The sequence below is a fragment of the Papaver somniferum genome, chromosome 5, assembly GCF_003573695.1.
Source record: "Papaver somniferum cultivar HN1 chromosome 5, ASM357369v1, whole genome shotgun sequence".
Taxonomy (NCBI): domain Eukaryota; kingdom Viridiplantae; phylum Streptophyta; class Magnoliopsida; order Ranunculales; family Papaveraceae; genus Papaver; species Papaver somniferum.
This window is the reverse complement of record NC_039362.1, coordinates 24402220-24423197: the sequence shown is the minus strand read 5'-3', so window position 1 is coordinate 24423197 and position 20978 is coordinate 24402220. Positions and strand designations below refer to the sequence as shown.

Genomic DNA, 20978 nt, shown 5'->3' with positions numbered 1-20978 from the left:
CACTGTTGTTCCTCCCCATCATATCTCCTAATGCCCGGACAAGCTTTCTCATTTTGAATCTCATGATTTTATTTCAAACCTCCTGATTATATTATTTTCTTATTTTCTGATCGGTAAAGAATTTGATGCTGGCGAGTTTCGATGAAAATGTACAAGAATGGATTCATGGAGATACAGAGAGTGAAATAGGTAAAAATAGTTTTAAGGTTTAGGGTAGTAGTAGCTTCATATATTTTTCAGGTACTTATGAATACATTATTTTTTTTCCTTATGCTTTTAGTAGTTCTTTTTTTCTTACAACAAGAAAATTTTATTGATGAATAGAATTGTTGTCTCCTGTAAGGAGACTACATATGGCAGGAGAAAAATTTGCATAACTCTCACAGGCCTGACTAGTTTCTCTAGATGATCTTGCAATAGAATTTGCTACTTGGTTATCATCGCGACTAACGTAAACAAAAGAACAAGAAATAAAATTGGAGATTAAATGTTTGATCTCTTTAATGAAATTCCTATTTTCCCATTGAACGAGCAAGGACTGACTGTTAATGGATTGAATCACAAGCTTTGCATCTGCTTCAATCTGAATATTTGGTAGTTGAAGTCTTCTAGCCCAGTGTAACGCTTCACGAACAGCCATGCACTCCCCAGACTCAGCTCCTAATGCTCCATTGTCATATGTTCCTTTAATTCCAAGGAAGTTACCTGTGTAATTACGCATGACAATGCCAGTTCCAAATTCATTAGTATCATGATCATAAGATGCATCTATGTTGAGCTTAATAACACCTTCTAAAGGTGGTCTCCATTTTGAAATCTTATCATCATTCAAAGCAGTATTCAAAGAGTTATTTTCTATATGCGAATGGGAAGCAAGGTGGTAATGTATTTTATGCACATATGTAATAGAGTTAAGAGTTATTCCCTGAAAAATTAATTCACATCTGTCCTTCCAAATGACCCAAGCACCTATTAAAAGAGGTAGAAATCTTTTTCATCTTCATCAATCTGTGTAGAGGTGAACCAACTTATCATCCATTCGGAAACTGAGTTGTTGTTGTTTCTGGCTTGATCTATATGGATATTAAGTCCTCTCCATACTTCTCTGGGATGTGTACAATTAAACAACAAATGTTTCATTGTTTCTTCATCCCTACAACATATATCACAACTAGAGTCTTGTGTATTATCAAACACAGCTCTTCTAGAATTGGTACAGTGAAGACCCATTATGCATTTTCAAGCAAAGAGCTTGATACGATGAGCAGTTTTACAGCGCCACAATGTCTTCCACACTTTCTTGTTTACTGTGATTCCATTAATTATAACCTCCCTGTCATTAAAAGTAAGCTTTTTGTAAGTACTCTTAACAGAAAATTTACCATCTTTGGAGGGCATCCAGATCATTGTATCATCCTTGCTGTTGTATATGAATAAAGATTGAATCTTCAGAGAAGTATCGTGATCAAATAGGTTTTCCAGCAAATCCACATTCCATTGAGAAATATCTGGAAGAAAGAGCTCAGCCACAGTTTCATAAAATCGAAAAATATCATTCTTAGGAAGAGGAGGATGATCTATACCAGGTATCCATCTATCTATCCATATCTTGGTCTTCAAGCCATTGTTATTTCCATGAAATAATTTTGTTGCACCACATAAAGACCTTTTGTAATACCATTCCAAACATAAGAACAGTTTTTGGCACAAATGTTTTGATGAATTATATCTCCAGATTTGAAGTACTTACTGGATAGAACTTTAGTCATTAAATTGTCAGGCTCATTGCATAATCTCCAAGCAAGCTTAGTGAGCATTGCCAAGTTGAGCTTCTCCATATATGTGAAAGCAAGGCCTCCCATCTCAGTAGGCCTGCATAAATTTATCCATGATGTAGGGTTGTTCCCCCTATTACCCCAAAAGAATCTTCTTTCAATGATAGTAAGTTGTTAAAGAAGATTTGCTGGCAATTTGAAAGTTCCCATTTGATAGATTGGTACTGCATTGAGCACATGTTTAATCATAGTTCCTCTTCCTACTTGAGACATAGAAACTGCAGACCATATGGATAGTCTGTTCTCAAAAGATTCTTTAATGCTTTTGAAAGACTCTTGTTTAGAATGTCCAAGTATTGATGGAGAACCCAGATACTTTTCTTTAGAATTCATAATCTTAACTCCAAGAATTTGTCTAAGTGTCTCAGTTATCTCAGGCCTTGTCTTTTTACTGAAATGGACTGCACTCTTATCAAAATTTATTACTTGTCCAGCTTGACTGCTGAAATCATGAAGAAGTTCAAGAATATTGTTAACTGAAGTAAGGTTCGCTTGAGTAAAGATCAAGCAATCATCTGCAAAAAGTAGATGATTAATGGCTGGTGATAATGCATCCACTTTAATTCCTTTGATTGATGTATTCTCTTGAGCTGTTGAGAGTTGTCTTGAAAGAAACTCCATTGCAAGAATGAATAAATATGGTGACAATGGATCACTTGTCTGATGCCTTTAGAATGAGAGAATTCTTCACAAGGTGATCCATTAAGCATTACTGAGAGAGTAGTAGTGCTTATACATTGATGAATAAGATCACAGAAATCATTATTGAAACCAAAGTATGAAAGAACCTTTAACAAAAAGACCATTCTAACCTGTCAAAAGCTTTTGACATATCAAGCTTCAAAGCTAGCCAACCTGTTTCTCATCTTTTCTTCTCCATGGAATGGATGATTTCTTAAGCTATCATTGTGTTATCACTAATAAGTCTTCCTGAAACATAAGCTTCCTGAAAAGGTGAAATGATTTTCTCCATCAATGGCTTCATTCTGTTGACAAGGACTTTAGAAATAATCTTGTATGAAGTATTACACATACCATTTGGTCTGTAATCTGCTGCACTAACACATTTCTTGTTTTTAGGAATTAGTGAAATGTAAGTTTTCTTGATATGTTTGAGGAGATGCTTTGTTTCAAAAAACCTCTTGACCATTAGACATACATCTTTACCAACTATATTTCACTGGCTCTTGTAGAATCCAGCTTGAAAGCCCTCAGGACCAGGGGCACTCCAATTCTCCATACTCTTCAAAGTAACATATATTTCTTAATATGTGGGGATTCTGGTGAGGGATATGTTGTCTTCTTATGAAATAATTGTAGGAAGTATTGCATATAGGCCTTCATTTATAACTGGATTGCTTGTTGAGCTGATACTTTGAAAATGTTGAGTAAGATATTGTGAAATTTGATCTCTTGATTGAAGCCATGTGTTGTTGTGATCTTGTATTGAGTCAATATTATTTCTTGTTTTCCTTTTATTGACTTTGTTGTGGAAATACTTGTTGTTTGCATCCAAATCTTTGATGAAGTTGTCTCTGGACTTTTGTTGATAGAACTCGGTATTTATTTTGTGCCACTTGCTAAGCTCATTGTTGATGTTGATGATATCATTGTTGTTATCTGAAGTGGTACTTTGTTCTTGTAGTTGCTGCAATTCTTACTGAAGTTTGTTGACTTGTTGACTAATATCACCAAAGTGCTCTTTGTTCCATAAAGATAATTTTTTCCTTGTTATGTGCAGTTTAGAAACAAGTTGAAAAGCTGGAGAACCATTAAATATCTCTTTCCAAGCATTAGCAATAATTGTAGAGCATGAAGCATCATTTAACCAAGTCCAAAAAAACTTAAAAGGCTTCCAACAGTTAGGTAAAGAAACATCAGTATCTAACATGACAGGGCTATGGTCACTACCTAGTTGAGCTAAGTGGAGTAACTTAGAATTAGGATAGTTTAAAGACCAATTAGCATTTCCTAAGGCCATGTCTATTCTAGATTATATGGTACCAGTACCCATATTATTGTTGGTCCAAGTGTAATCTTTACCAACAAACCCTAAGTCTTCTAGACCACAACTAGGAACAATGTTATTAACCCAATTATCAGTAGAGTTGGAAACATCATTATCATTGTCAAGAATATGGAAATTCAGATCACCTAAAACAATTCAGGGATTTATATTGATTCTGCTAAAGGTTTGAATATAATTCCATTGTTCCTTTTTCTTAGAGTGATTAGAGTAGCCATACATACATGTTATCAAAAATTCTGGTTTACTAAGATCATATTGAACAATGATGTTGAACATGTTAAGATGAGTGTCCACAATATCACAAGTGAAACCTTGTTTCCAAAGTAAAACTAGACCTCCAGATAGCCCTACTGGATCAATGAAAGCACTGTTGGGGTATTGAAATTGTTTAAGAAGGGGTTTACATTTCTGTTGATTTAGCTTAGTTTCACATAAAAAGATAATATCTGGGTTTTGGGTTCTTATGAGGTCACTCAGATGATTTCTAGTAGTTATATTCTTGAAGCCTTGAACATTCCAGGATAAAATCTTCATGTTTTCAAAAAGAGTAATAAGAGTAAAAGAATAAGCTATTCCTAGACAAAACTGATTCAAATTAACACAATGCAGGATGGCAAAGGCAGATGTATCTTTAAGTGTAATGGAATGTAACAATTGAGATGTAAACAAAAGAGTTTGGAAATGTATGAAATTTACCTGAATCTCTTTTTCTGTGTTTGTGGACTGAGTATCTCCTGTGGCGATTCTCTGAGCTGATTGGAATTCTGTGTGGGTCTCAGTATTGGCAGTGGTGGATGAAATGACTTCAATGCTGCTGTTGGAAGTACTGCATTCTTCATTTGCTCTTAGACTCTTTCTGTGTCTGTTGTTTTCACCATCATCCATATTCTCAGATTTTGACAGTAAGAAGTCAAGATTAATTTGCACTTCATCTTTAGGTGGCATAAAAATTGCAGTTTTGGAAACATTCTTGTTGATCTTCTTAGAAGTTGGTGCAGCAGTTGTTGGGTTGATGACAATATTTTTCCTGACATTAGTGACTTTGCCAAAAAAAGTATGGCTTTTCATGAGCCTTTTCAAGGAATTCTTTTGCAGCTTTGCATGCACCCTTGCAATGCTTGATGATATAGCATTCAGTGAAAATACCAGGAGGTTGCCTTTCATAGAAAAACTTGATCTAGTGAGATACTCCTGCATTGGTGACAGCTTTAACACCTATCCTTAAAGGATTGGTGAGATCAATATTGACGCATGCTTTGACAGGAACATTTCCAGCTGGGATTGCATCTTCGGGTTCGATTTTCACAACGTGGCCCATGATTTCTCCTATTTTAGTGACAGCAACGACATTCATATGTTCAGGAAGCAAGTATCTTAGTTGTATCCAAAAAAGTTGAAAGCCCCAGTGTTTCTCCTTTGTGTAGATCATTCCAAGTATGTAATCATGTACCACCAGTAGTTCCTTGTTGATGCTCCATGGACGCTGTTCAATAACTTGATTCAACGGATCCCAATTGCTAAACTTGAAAATCATTATATTAGGATCTGTTTCCACGATTCTCAGATCTTCAGCAGTCATGAAAGGCCATGTGAACCCAATGTGTTTTTCTACTGTTTCAGCTCTCATTCTTCCTTCAGTGATGATTTTCCCTATTGCACTTGCTTCCCAAGTTGAGTCAACTTCTTTTTCCTTTCCTTCAGCTTGTGATAAATCAAAAATCTCAGAAGTATCCCCTAGTTCTAAAGCAGCTTTCTTAAACTTATTCACTAAATCTCCAACTTGAGATGAATTTTCTCCTTCCAATTTGGTGTTGAGAGAAAGAGTTGATCTGTAACTCAATTGGTTTTGAGAAGAATTTTTGTGAATATAAAGGAAAAGGGTGTGAAAATATATTGTTGAAATATTGTTCCTTGATTCTGGGCAAGGATAATTCAATTCCAGTAAAGATATATATTCTTCAAAATGGTAAGTTTTGCAGCTGGCTTTTAACGTGAGAAAAATTAGGCATACTATGCTCAACAGAGAATTGACCTTTTTGAATTTCAAATTTTTGAAATTGAGATAATTGCGGACTTCATTGTTGCTGCAGATCGTTGAGTTGAGGCCGATCTTGTTCTTCATCCACCACATACCTTTGAGACCAATACAGGATTCTTGTTCAAACAAACGTAAGATAATCAGCTCGGCAAACACCATAATCACAACACAAAAGAAGGCAAACGCCATTTGAGATGCTTCAATTTGTAAACGCATATTAAAAATTAAAGTAAGAAATTAGTTGCACATTATATTAAAACGGTAGTATTATAAAATTTGAAAAATGCAATGACTAAAAGATAGATCTATGAAAAATTGTAAATCACAGATAAGACATGAAGAGAGGATTAAGAAACAAAAGGGAAGAGGAATCAGTAGAGGAGCTGAAAGAGTGAACAAATCAAATCATGAAAGAAAGTGAGAAAGAAAATACTGAGTTAACCCGTTTTTTGACCGATTTTAGGAGAGAGCTGAGCCAGAGTGGACTTGTGTGTCAAAGATACTATGGATTTTTCTATTAAACTGATGAGCCTTCCTATTAAACCGATTTTAGGAGAGAGGAGAGAGCTGAGCCAGAGTGGACTTTTAGTAGTTCCAAACTGATGAATTTCTTGCTTATCCCGTGTTGGTAAATTTTGCTATTAAATACAGGTAAAAATCCCCTTTACTTGAGCAATTTAACGCGCAGTGTTGTGTGCACTCATTGGTTGTTGCATGCTGGATAAATTAGAGTGGATTGTACTGACATTAGAGGAAATTATGGTGATGTTGTAAGATTATTAAATGAAATGAGAAGAAATTTGAACGAATTCGAGTAAAATCGGTATGGAGATTTCTTACAAATCCAGATTATATATGGGGGCGCAGTTGTTCTCATCCAAATACTTGCAAGATACTCTTTCTAGGATTTCCAATCAAAAATATTAAATTCCATGGATTTCTAATCTACTAGGATTCAGACCAGTCTCAGCATCATCCAGAAAAAATGGTGAGAACTTTTTATACTCTCATCTTGGGGTTTAAAGCAAGCTTTGCCTTACATAATTGGCAAACTATTTAAAAGAAGTGCCGTTACAGCACTGGTGATGTCTAGTCCTTCGTATAGATGCTTTTGCACCTACAAAGTATTACAAGCCAACATGTACAATGGATGAGGTCAGTGTTGTTACATATATGGAATTTGTTCGGTTGAACTGAACAAAACCCAACTTCTGGTAGCTCTGGATTGAGGCCAGTGTTGTCTAGAAACTGGAAAATTATCCTTTCTAGAATTAGCAAAACCTGGATCCGCTGATATTTAATAATGGACTTCATTTAGATACCAATTAGAGTCTTGCAAGAACAAGCACCAACCTTGGGTTAGCCATAGCAGAATGGGAGTTTTCAGGTTTGTTTTTTTCCTTGAAACAACATCTATTTAAAGGAAATTAGCTCCCAAATTCTGAGAAGCATTGCTTGTTACTGCCATATCACAATTCAACATAGAAAAGAAATTACTACCATCTCCAGAGGATGGAGCACATGACTTGGTCATGGTTACTAGTTTTGTTTTTCAACCTTGCCTTAGGGAATTACAATTAAACTGTCTAAAATAACTAAATAATTCTGCATTATCTTCAAGCATAGCAACATGGGAGGTTTGTTGGGGAACCTTCCATTTCATCTTCAATTTCTTTATCATCTTCTTGTCGTCCATTTCAATGTTGCAGATCCTGCGCTTGTTTTGTTGGTGCCATTTCATTGCTTCAACGACCCCCATCGTTGTGCTTTCTTGTAAGGAGCTTACTTCCTTGTGGAAGGCCCATCTTCCTTTTGTTGTTCCTTGCTCATCTATTAAGACAGTAATTAGAACAGCAGTGTGATAGTAATCTTGCCAGCAGATGTAGCAGAGCATAGTTAGTTTTTGTTGTGGGGACATGGTTTGTAACTGATGAAGTTGTTCCATATTGGGGTTTCTGTTGTAATTCATTTCTACATGGTTGTTGCTTCTGGTGGTGATATGATTCTTTATCAGATTGACAGTTACCGCAGGTATTTGTTGCTTCTTTTGAAAACATCTAAGACACCTAGCTTTCCACATATGCCATGCTGTAAGAGCATACAATTGATTATATGGATTCCATTGACTGGACTAGAATCAGGTGTTATTGATCCAGGATTCAACCCAATTTTGAATAGTATTATGGTTGGTAACTCTACATTGGACCCCAAACCAGACAACTCTACTATATGGGCACTGAAGGAGGGTATGTTCATCGGTTTCTACAGTGGAGGTATCAGACATAGTGCATGTAGTATCTATCGCAGTTACCCATCTCCCCGGTTTGCTACTAACCGGTAAAATACCACAGTAGCATTTCCATACAAACACTCTTATACGCGGTAGCACATCTAAAAACCAGATTTTTCTCCATATTAGGTTTTGTGGTGGTAGAGAGGTTTCCTTTCTTGCTGTGAGGCCAGATTAGAGTATCACAATTGGTTGGGTTCAGATTGAGGTCAGTGTCAATTATGTTTTGAACAATATTTTGAGGCAGGACCTGACAGAGGAAATTTTCATTTCATTTCTTTGCATCATGAGTCAGGACATACTAACCTTACTCAAGGTGTTTGTTATTATTGGTTTTATGTCACTCCTTGTGATAGGGTTGGGATTATTTAGGGGAATCCAGTTATGCACCCAGAGCTCAATGTCCTTTCCATTTCCTATTTTCCATGTTGCTTCGTCTTGAATGATTTGAATTCCTTTCCACAATCCTTTCCAGAACCATGAGCTATTGTACTTTGGTTTGTGCAGACTAAGAGGGGAGTTGTTTCGAAAGTATTTAGATTTTATAACTCTTGAGGCAAGGGAATCTGGGTTTTGTATTATCATCCAAGCAGTTTTTCTGATGATGGCTATGTTAAATTGCTCAGATTGTTTGAAACCTAATCCTCCATTTTCTGTTTGTGTTATTGAGTCCCACGCTTTAGGGTACCAACCTCTATTGCTTTTCTCCGAATGACCCCACCAGAAAGATCTATTTAGGGCATCATCCATTTTCTTTGTAATTTCTTTTGGGATAATAAAACACGACATTTGGTATGTTGTCATGGTATCTGCCACATGTTTAATGGTATCTGCCACATGTTTAATGCAGACTCTTATTCCTATTGGGGATAGGAGTTGGTTGCTTCAACCTTTGTCTTATCTTTAGCTTTTCCAGAAACATTTGATCTTGTATTGATGAGTAAATAGGGGGACTCCTGGATACTTATCATCCAGACTAATTCTATACACTTTAAGGATATTAAGAATTTCCCTCATTTCTCTATTGGAGACAGAGTTACTCAGGAAAGCTCCGGATTTGGCATAGTTTATTTGTTGGCCCGAGCCCATGCTGAAAAGATCGAGACGATGTATTAGGTTTTTGCACTCTTTCTTTTCTGTTTTTGTGAAAATTAGACAATCATCCGCAAACAGGAGGTGAGAGATAGAGGAAGATTCTTTGCCAAAATTTACCCCACTGATTAGTTTTCTTTCTTCCGCCTCTAATAGTGCTCTAAAAGGGCTTCCATACAAATAATGAACAAAAATGATGAAAGAGGGTCCCCTTGGCGATCAAGGTGAACCAGACACAAATATAGAACTATGGAGAAAGATAAACAAAAGGGAAGCAACGTTGACTCTTCTATTCCATTTCCGAATGTAAAAACTATACAAGTGCTGTATCTTGTGACTGTGCATTAGATACTTGTCAATCTGGTCTATCAATTATATTAAAACTAGAGCTAAGAAAAGATTAGACAAAAAAAAAACTGAGCTGGTAGTGTTATTTACATTTTCAGCAACATGTCATGGAATGAGCCAAAGAGAAACTACTGATCATCTAAGAAACTGCAATTGGTCATAGCACCAAATCACCTCCTTTGCCACCGATATAACTTGCTTTACTTATCTCAGCATTCTCTGGCAAAAAAAAGAAGAAATCACAGTTACCCAACATCACAGCTGACAGAAGAAATATAATAAGACGAAGACACTAAGTAATGTACATGAAATAGTTAAATCCCAAGAATAGATGTGGTAGTTCTGTCACGAAAGGTAAAGGTCAGTAGTTCCTAGCAATTACCAATCACTTTAATACAACTTAATCACTGCCAAGAAGTTGTTCACTTCGAAAGTTTAAAATCGTACCATGATTTGACACTTGATAATGGTTTCCTACGGACAGGTAGTTTTTTCCCTACAAAAACACGTGAATTCAATCAGCTAATACTAAAGAGTAAAGTAATATATGTAGACTGTAACTTCTGATTATGATCTACCTATTTCGACCTCAGACGGATGTATAGGTAATTGTGCAGCAAAGCTGGCAGGCAAGGATCCACGGAAGTATTCAGAGACTTTGCTGACTGATTCTTCTTGGGAGCATGTAGCTTGTCCATAGTTGTAGTTTGAAGCTGAGTACATCGTAGGAGAATTGGAAACTGATGAAGTATTCATTTCTTCGACTCTGCAGGCAGAATACTAGTTGAGCATTAAAATAATACTTTAATGTATATTATTGATACACCTTGAGATTTGGTAACTTTTTAGAAGATAAAGATTGGTAGAAGGTATTCCTGAGCTTCTTTTTACCTGAAACACGATCCATTTGAATAGACAAACTCAGGCACAATTGAGATCTCTGACCATATATCAGTTTCTGATTTCATCCCAGTCTCCTTGATGTTGGCCAAACTTTCCTGACATGAGAACAGAACATGTTAACAGAAGAAAGATTTCTAGAGAAGCAAGCCAGGATGGGTAGCTATGAGCCTGACCGTCACTTGCTACTACGAGTCACATGGGCATAACAAATTCTGGATATGCAAACTCCAAAAAACAGGCGTTCTTAGATGTGTGGATAAAAACAGAATGGCCCTGCCATGCTAGAACGCAATCAAGATTGCATGCGCGGCACAAGCACTCCTACGTGAAATACACTGCCTAATATGCACAGCACTTGCAGTCTTGCTTGACTGATATGCTTTCCAGTAGCATTCTAATTGAAATGTGTGGCCAACTTCTGGGAAGCAAAGATGCAAACACGAGATGTGTGGCCAACTTCTGGATTCCAAAATTCTAAGGCTCTACTTCAAATGTACCTAGGCTCGCCCCTAGAAAGCTGGCCGATATTTGCGCACCAAATTCTTAGGTTTTATATCAAAAGCCACTAGACGTCACCCATGGACAAGTGGCTAACTTCGGCGTATTTGTGACTCAAATGTATCAAAACCCGTGACTTTAAAACAAATTTTACATCACTATCATTACAAACCAGACAATCTCTGGCGTATCTGTGCTTCCCAGACTCAAATATGTCGAAGAGAACAGAATATATGATAGAAATGATAGATAAGTTTTGGAAGCTTGCCTGAGAATTGCAATTTCTGTAGCTTGCAAATACATCTCTGCCATTACCCCGGGGAGGACTCTCAGTAAACAGCACTTCTGGTTCTAGTTTTATACCAAAACATGGTATAACCTCTCTATCATAAATCATTGCAGCTTCTTCAGCCGTATCGAATGTACCTAACAGTAACTTTTCACCGCGGTTTGGCTGTCGAATCTCAGTGGCCAATTCACCCCTTGATCTTTGCTCAACTCCATATTTCTTACCATAGCCACCATTAACAACCAGATTGGGATTTGTGTTTGCTGATTTCTTATTATTTATACAACATCTTTCCTTGTTTAGTGTTTGGTTACAGCTAGACATAACACCGACAGCAGTAGAAGCAAGGGTTCTTCTTTTAGTTCCTGTTTCTTGGCAGCATGTAGTTGCAACTTGAGGAATCTTGAGGAATCTTTGGAGAAATGGCATCATTTTAGGAGAAATGGGCTTAGAAGTATGAGGTGCAACTTGAGGAATCTTTGGAGCATAAGTCATATCTGGTGGCAGCTCAGGAGTACATGCTGCAACTGGTAGCAGCTTCTGCAAACAAGTCACTTCAAGTGGCATCTTAGAAGACTCAGTAGAACGAGTATCCAGAAGCCTCACCTCATCCATTCTGCAGATAAAATACAAAACTTGAGCAACAGTGGTATTCAGATATCTTGAAGTTATAGAGATCAGTAGAAGGTTCTTCAGCTTCATTTTACCTGCAAAATGGTCCATCTGAAGTGACAAACTCAGGTGGAGATAAGATTTCTGACAACGGATCAGCTTCTGAATTTGTCCATTTCTCCTTGGCCAACTTCTCCTGATATGAGAAGAGAACATGTCGATTAGAAGATAAAGAAGATTGGGCAGCTATGAGCATACACATGAGCATGGCAAACTTCTGGACATGCAAACTCCAAATAACAAGCATTGTTAACTGTGCCTATAAAAATAGAATGCATTCTAACATGCTAGAGAAATCAAGAATGCACGCACAAAACAAGCACTCATGCGTGGAAATCTATATCTATGGGATTTAAGACCTTACATAGCATCATTTCCCAGTGGATTCTAATTCAATTACAATGCATAGCTAAAACCAGGGGTCCACATTGTCAGGTTCTACTTCAAATGCACGACACCTACGCGTAGCACATGTCCCAGAACCCAAATTTTATGTCTAATGTCTACATAAAACAAAAAAAAACTGAATAATATGATAGAGAAGGATCATGTACAGATTTTGGAAGCTTGCCAGAGTATCACACTCTCCATAGCTTGGAAATGTACCTTTACTACCCCAGCGAGGAGGTTCGGCGACCAGCGGCACTTGTGCTTCTGGCTGCGTAAAATCAAACTTTGTAATTGCATTTGGACCTCTTAACCTAATAACTTCCCTATCATACGCCAAAGCAGCTTCTTCAGCTGTCTTGAATGTTCCCAACCATAACCGTACACTTTTATCACGAATCTTTGTACACCATTTGTCCGGCACCAATACATTTTTTGATGATTTCTTGGGGGATTTCTTTTTTACTTTTCTGTTACCGTTAGAAGTAACGGCAACAGCAGCAGTAGTAAAAGAAGGAGGAATGGAGATTTCAGTAGTATACCTTTCTTACCTCTCACTTTTTAATCGTCATCACCATTATCACTTGAAGAAGAATCAGTAGCGTTTGAGTCAGTGACTAAAAAACGTACAATTCTGGGTGATGCAGATGATTTTCCACCATGGGATGATAATAATGATGAGTTTCTTAACCTCATTTTACGGAATTAAACAGCCATTCTTAACTGTGTGGATAAAACAGAATGGCACTCTACCATGCTAGAAAGCAATCAAGATTGCATGCACAGCGCAAGCACTCCTATATGAGAACCTAAATCTAGGGATTGATGAACCCCTGTGGATCTATGGCCACGCAGGAGTGCTTGCAGTTAGGAGTTCTTGCAGTTATGCTTGCATAATATGCTTTCCAGTAGTATTCTAGTTGAAACACACTGCCTAAGAGGCTAAATCATTACATGTAAAGTAAGATGTAAATTCAAGATAAGTAGATTATGTATAAACCTAATCTGGGAAGCAAAGATGCAAACACGAGATGCGCGGCCAAATTTTGGGTTCCAAATTCTTAGGTTCTGCTTCACATGTACCTAGGCTCACACAAGGAAGGCTGGCCAATATTTGGGCTCCAAATTCTTAGGTTCTATATCAAATGCCACTAGGCGTCACAGACTCACATATATCAAGACCTGAAACTTTAAAACAAGTTTCACACCACTATTATCACAACAACAAACAATCTCTGGCGTACCTGTGCATCCCAGAATCAAAAATGTGTACAGTAGTTGTAAGAGATCGGAATATATGACAGAAATGATAGATAGGTTTTAGAAGCTTGCCTGAGAATCGCAATCTCTGTAGCTTGCAAATACATCTCTGCTATTAATCCCGGGAGGACGCTCAGGAAACAGCACTTCTGGTTCTAGTTTTATACCAAAACATGGTATAACTTCTCTATCATAAAGCATTGCAGCTTCTTCAGCCGTATCAAATTTACGTAACAGTAACTTTTCACTGCGGTTTGGCTGTCGAATCTCAGTAGCCAATTCACCCCTTGATCTTTGCTCAACTCCATGATACTTCTTACCATAACCACCATTAACAATCAGATTGGGATTTGCGTTTGCTGATTTCTTATTATTTCTACAATATCTTTTCTTTTTTAGTGTTTGGTTACGGCTAGACATAACACCAATAGCAGTAGAAGCAAGGCTTCTTCTTTTAGTTCCTGTTTCTTGGCAGCATGTAGTTTGTTCGCAATCGTAGTATAAAGCTAGTGGCATCATTTTAGGAGAAATGGGCTTACGTGTATAGGTTGCAACTTGAGGAATCTTTGGAGCGCAAGTCATTTCTGAAGGCAGCTTCTGCAAACAAGACACTTCCGGTGGCATCTTAGAAGACTCAGTAGAACGAGTATCCAGAAGCCTCACTTCATCCATTCTGCAGATAAAACACAAAATATGAGCAATAGTGGTGTTCAGACATCTTGAGGTTATAGAGACCGTTAGAAGGTTCTTCAGCTTTATTTTACCTGTAAAATGGTCTATCTGAAGAGCCAAACTCAGATGGAGATAAGATTTCTGACAATGGATCAGCTTCTGAATTTGTCGATTTCTCCCTGGACAAATTCTCCTGTTATGAGAAGAGAACATGTCGATTAGAAGAAAAAGAAGATTGGGCAGCTATGAGCATACAAATCACATGAGCCTGGCAAACTTCAGGACATGCAAATTCCAAATCACAAGCATTGTTAACCGTGTCTATAAAAATCGAATGCATTCTACCATGCTGCAATGCAATCAAGAATGCACGCACAACGCAAGCACTTCAGTGTGATAATCAAAATCTATGGGATTTAAGACCTTACATAGCATCATTTCCCAGTGGCATTCTAACCGAAATACAACGCGTAGCTAAAACCAGGGGTCCATATTGTCAGGTTCTACTTCAAATGCACGACATCTATGCGTTGCACATGTCCCAGAACCCAAATCTTATGTTTAATTGTCTACATAAGAAAAATAGATTGCATTCTAGCTGCACTGCAATCAAGAATGCACAGGATTCAAGACCTACATAGCATCATTTCCCAGTGGCATTCTTATTGAAATACAATGGTTAGCTAAAAGGCTAAAACCAGGGATCCACATTGTCAGGTACTACTTCAAATTCACGACATCTACGCATAGCACATGTCCCATAAGCCAATTTTTATGTCTAATTGTCTACATGAAACAATAATATTATAGAATTGCAGGTTTTGGAAGCTTGCCTGAGTATCACACTCTCCATGGCTTGGAAATGTACCTTTACTAGCCCGGCTAGGAGGTCCGGCAACCAGCGGCACTTGTGATTCTGGCTGTGTATAATCAAAATTTGTAATTGCTTTTGGACCTCTTAACCTAATAGCTTCCCTATCATAAGCCAATGCAGCTTCTTCAGCTGTCTTGAATGTACCTAACCATAACCGTAAACTTCTATGTCTATCTCGAATCTCCGCACACCAGTTTCCCCATGGTCTTTGTCTGACACCAATATATTTTTTTGATGATTTCTTCGGGGAATTCTTCTTTTTTACCTTTCTGTTACCGTTAGTAGTAACGGCGACAGCAGCAGCAGCAGTAAAAGGAGGAGGAGGAGGAGGAGGAATGGAGATTTCAGTAATATACCTTTTACTGCCTCTTACTTTGTAATCATCACCTCCACCATCATCATCCGAAGAAGAATCGGTAGCGTTTGCGTCAGTGACTGAGAAACGTACAATTCTGGGTGATGTAAATGATTTTCTACCGTGGGATGATGATGATGATGATGAGGACGAGTTTCTTAACCTCATTTTTCAGAATTGAAATGTAGAGTAGGGTTTTACAAAGGTTTTGGACTTTGGAGAGAGGGGAGAGCGCGCTGAGTGTGTGCCTTTGGCCCTTTGGACTCAAGCGCCACCTTAGGGATGCAAACCCCCTTGGCTCAGCTAAAATTAGGGTTTATAGCTAAGTCATGGGTAGGAGGAAAATGCCAATACTATAGTGCTTGACTAAATGAGTTTCCATGGGAAATAACAAAATTCAGGATCAGTCAAGTCAATCCATCGACTTTGACCGGAGGATGATATTTGGAGTTATGTGTTGCAACTTTAGATTTAATATCGATGGAGGATTGGTTTTTGGGGCTATATCCGGTCACCAAGTAGTAATAGTGAATACCCATATCCAAATATTTATATAATGACTAATATGATACCGATTTGATTTGAGATAATAAACTTGATTAATATTATTAATCATGATTAGCTAATCGATTAAGACTGATTCATTTTTTTAAGTTAAGTGATGAAGATGAAAGTCAAAACAACAAGAAAAAGTCAGAGAGGGAAGGGAAGAGAAGAAGAAGAAGAAAAGAAAAAAAATATTAGGGAAAAATTGGAAATGAGTGATTTAAGCAAGACTTTTGATGTAGGTGAACCCGCATCTTCAAAGTACGATAACATATTAATACCCATCAACAACGATCAGTTCTTTGCTGATTTTTCAGAAAATCATGAAACTCTTTCTCAAACTCAAAATAACTATTATGAACTTTACTATGATTTTGAAGGACCAACCCAAGAAGAAGAAGAAATCGAAGAAACAAATGCTCAAAATTACCAGGTATACCCTCTATTATAACTCCAATTTCAGTTTTTAAGCTCAGAGTAGCAAGAAGTTTCGATTTTTTTCCTTCTGAAAACCCTAGGTTTCCAAACTATTACGAATAGAACGATGAATATTTCTGGACGTAACTGAAAAATTACGGCCAGGTTTTTTCTACGTGCATGGGAAGTATTAACTAGGATTTAATATTATCGGCAGCGGTTAGGTTTCCTGGTCGTAAGTATTAAATGCTATTTAATGTTGTCGGCGCCGGTTGGGATACCCAGACGTATCTACTTTAACGTCCTGGTTTTCTGGATGTTTTTTTTTTACGGCTCATTTTCTAGGCCGTAAGCTTACTCATCCATGTACAAGCCAATTAACGGCCCGTTACTCCTGGACGTAAACGTTTTACAGTTCGGAATATTACTAGTCGACCCGGCTGTGTAAGTTTTGACGGCTGGAATATCACTAGTCGACCTAACCGTGTAAATTATGACGGTTGGAATATCATTAGTAAGACCTAGTCGTATACTCAATGACGGCTGAATGTTCACTTTTTTTTCCACAAAAAACCTCTTTTATTAATTAAAATGAAAAGGTTACAAAAAAAAAGGAACAAGAGAAAAAACAGAAAAATACTAAAACACTGAAAACTGAGCTAAAGAGGACCACATGTATAAGTCCCAACAGAAGAAGCAAAAAGCAAATACTCAAATTTTTGTTAGTGCCAAATAAGGCACTGAATCAATCATTCAAACCTATAATATGGAGTTTCAGGTAACTCCATCCTCTGCATATTGCCAGGTCTTGTTAAGAATTTCATTACTTGCCCTCTTTGAATATTCCCTTTTCGACCCAGACGTTTCTGTTTTTTTAAAATTGACAAATGATGTGACATATTTCATTTTATTATAAATTGTATTGTACATCCGGTGGAAGACCGAGAGGTGGTTGTGGAAGAGCAACCCCCACCTGTGCAAGTTTCCGAGGACACAAGTGCTCACTACGCAAACAACTATGAGTGAAAAGATAAGGAAGATGCAAAGAAGTGGGCTCGATCACAAGGGCTGAAAAATATGTGCATCATAGTTCAGAATAAATAAGTTACAAACACCACCTTTCAAATGGTTTGTGAGTATAGTGGAAAGTATGTAAGCCATTAGAAAAAGGGTAGTGAGTATAAACCAAAAAGCACGAGGAAGAAGGGACATTATAATACGAATAAGTGTGGATGCCCTTTTAAGCTTCATTTTAAATGTAACAAGGATAAGAAAATGTGGTTTATGGTCAAAGTCGTCTCGGGTTATCATAATCATCTTATTACGGAGAGTTTGATCAATGATCCTTATTCGACAAGGCTCAACCCCTTAGAAAAGGAGTTAGTACACGTGTTGAGTAAAAGACGCACAAGACCTGTTGATATTCTTAGTGGCGTGAAGGTGTTAAACCTCAAAAACTCATCCTTATTGTCAACTATCTACAACGAAAGAGAAAAATTTAGAAATGAGATATGGAAAGAGAGAGTTCTTATGCAACAATTATTGTTTTGTTTGAGGAGGCAAAGTACTCTACCGCCTATGACAAGAATGAAGAAAATAAAGTGGAATATCTTTTCATCGCGAATACGGAATGTGTACAATTGACAAGATGCTTTCATCAAATTCTCTTTATGGATTGCACGTATAAAACTACCAAGTAAACATGCCGATATTGAACTTTGTTTGGAAAACATCTGTCAAGTCAACATTTACCGTTGCGTTTTGTTTCTTGAAAGACGAGATGAAGGAAAGTTATATGTGGGCATCGCAAAAGGTGAAGTTATTGTATCAAGAAAGTTATACTCCGAAGGTGTTGATTACGGATAAGGATCAAGCACTAATGTGGGCCATACCACGTGTTTTTCTTGACGCGCATCATCATCTTTGCACGTTTCATCTATGGAACAATGTGCAAACTAATTGTAAGAGGGTTATTTGGCCAGCAAAAATGACCGAGATGGAGAGGATTAAAAAACTACCGTTGGAGAAACAACAAGAAGAGAAAGATAATCTTGAGATCAATGAGAAAATAACCGAGGTGAAATGGGCGGATTTTCAAGGTGATTGGGAACAACTAATATGGTCGCTCACAAAAGAAGTTTTTTTTCTAAGGGAGCGTTTTGTATCGGAAAAATGGGCTACCTACCCGGATGTTATAGCATATTTGAAGAACGAGTTATTGGATTCCCACAAAGAAAAGTTTGTTAGCGCATGGGTAAACCGTTATATACATTATGACAATTAAGCCACAAGCACGGTGGAGTCGTCTCACCAAAAGTAAGTTAAATAGTTGTGAAGGTGGATTTGTTGTTGTTTTTGAAGCAATGGTCGAGTATTTCAAGTGTGATCTCGATAGAATTAAAGGGGATTTTGGAAATATCCGATCTAGAAAGTTTATCGATTACAGGGATAACCCTTGGCTCCAAGGAATAAGTTTATACGTTTTTCAATGGGCAATCCTAAAAATTATAACAGAAGTGGAGGCTTGGAAGAAAACTGATTTTCCACCGGGAATGAGATGTAATTGTCCCATCAAGCCGGCTTTGGGCCTCCCATGTAAGCATGCGGTAGCCAATTATCCCTCAAAGATGATTCAGATTGAAGATATAGATCCATTTTGGAAACAATTATCATTCAGTGATCCATTACCCAATCAAGGCCTTGGGGACGTGTTTTGCGACACCGACGCACACAAGGAACTTTTTGAGAAGTATGCTTCTTTACTACCGGTGCAAAGACAACTTTGGTTGTATGAATTGCGGAAATTCAACTGTCCATTTACTAGAAAATATATTTTTGAACCTACCAAGGGGAAGGGAAAGGGTAGGCCTTCGAACAAAATAACAAAAAAAAAGGAAACGGCAGAAGCTAAGAGAAAGGTTCAAGAGGGTCCACAATTGACTCCTTCAATGCGAAGAGATATTTCGGGTTTTGAGAAGAACGAGTTGTACAACGAGTTGAAAGATACGGCTACAAACATACGTAAACGAAAGGAAATGGAAAAAGGCGGAGCAAGCCGAGCTACTAAAATGAGGTAAAAGGCCCCAAGAAAATGGTGGTTGTTGCATCCCAAGAAAGTTCAAAAAGAAAAGTTACTAGTGTAGTCAAAATTAAAGACCCAGTTGTCCCATCCCAACAAGGTTCAACAACAAAAAAGGTACTAGAGTCCAAATAAAAGTTGATAGTGTAGTTGGTATTAAGCAATTAGCGAGAATCCTAGGTAATGATGTCGAAGGAAAAGCACCGATGGTCGAACCATCGCAAATTACCCCACAAAGAGTTGTTAGTGGTGAGAAAGAGACAGTTTATATGGAAGTAGGTTTGATGACATCACCCCTTATAGATGAGGAAGGTAATTATATATGATCTACGTACACAATATATAAAAATTACATGCACTTTTTACCACATTTTATTCATGAGTACGTCAAGCCCACCGAGGATGTTGAGGGCGACGAAAATTGTGGTTACCATGTGTTTGTAGATCAACTTGGACCCTTTGAGGATGCAAAAGATTGGAATGTAGACAAAATTACTTATGTAAGGGAAAATGTTTGCTTGAATTACGTGGTTTCCCCTATTTCTACAAGCCAGTGATGAGATTCGAAAGAGATGAAACAGAGACGGTGTTAAATGAAAAGTTCCAAGCATTTGAATGGCATTTAAGGGGAAACACTAGATTTACAAGTGAATATTGGATGTGAATGCCAATATGTGGTTATCTACTCGCCAACTCATTTCATTGCGTTATTCATTCCATCTCCTATGCACATAGTGTAATATACGCACCAGCAAGACGTATTTTTATCGAAGAAGAATCACCAAGGATAGTCATCATGGGGTTTGTGAACATGAACCATTATATCGGCCTCCAATTGAAAGAAGGATTCCCATTACCTCCATTAAGGAAGGGAGACAGTGGTGGCGGTGAAATACCATTGGGTTGGTGTACTAGGTTCGAAGAAAGATTTGAATTGCGGGAGACATTACAGTTGTCGAGGGATATCCCTTCTATACTAATGACTTCCGATGAGGATGACTATGAGTAAATGTGATGTGAAGGTTAGTGATAATATGATAACAATTTTTTTTGAACAGTGGTGATTAAAATGATAATATGATAACAATGTGGTGTGAACCTATGTATTTTGAATCAATTATTGTAAATGAAGAATCTAATTTACTCTTATTATATGTAGAGGTGCTTACGGCTAGGTTATACGTTGACACGACCTAGCCGTAATGACCCAATGAACAGGTAAATCAGCTTTTCGCATAATTACAGCTGCAACACCTAACTGTGTCGCAGAATTACGGCTGAAAAACCTAACCGTGAATAGGTTCACGGCTAGAAATCCCAACCGTATTTCTGGGTACTGTCAGATTTCTGGCTGGTAATTCTAGTCGTACGTAAAATTTACCGCTGGTAATCCT

General features: G+C 37.5%; 1 protein-coding gene across 1 annotated transcript; it reads right to left on the bottom strand.

The window, feature by feature from the left end:
- Positions 1-9564: 9564 nt before the first annotated feature.
- On the bottom strand, positions 9565-15830 carry LOC113281185. The gene is made up of 9 exons (XM_026529852.1): positions 15147-15830; positions 14406-14506; positions 13714-14314; positions 12030-12130; positions 11302-11938; positions 10524-10630; positions 10211-10398; positions 10080-10128; positions 9565-9851 (listed from the first exon to the last, which is right to left on the bottom strand). Coding segments are annotated over exons 1-9 (2349 nt in total). The 5' UTR covers positions 15711-15830; the 3' UTR covers positions 9565-9850.
- Between the last annotated feature and the right edge of the window lie 5148 nt (positions 15831-20978).

What these genes read in the sequence shown, in the direction of transcription:
- LOC113281185 (XM_026529852.1), bottom strand. Translation starts at nt 15,710, where the DNA reads ATGAGGTTAAGAAACTCGTCCTCATCATCATCATCATCATCCCACGGT. An exon ending in ATGGAGAGTGTGATACTCAG is followed by an intron (nt 14,507 to 15,146) that starts GCAAGCTTCCAA and finishes TTCTCATAACAG; the next exon opens with GAGAATTTGTCCAGGGAGAA. An exon ending in ACAGAAATTGCAATTCTCAG is followed by an intron (nt 10,631 to 11,301) that starts GCAAGCTTCCAA and finishes TTCTCATGTCAG; the next exon opens with GAAAGTTTGGCCAACATCAA.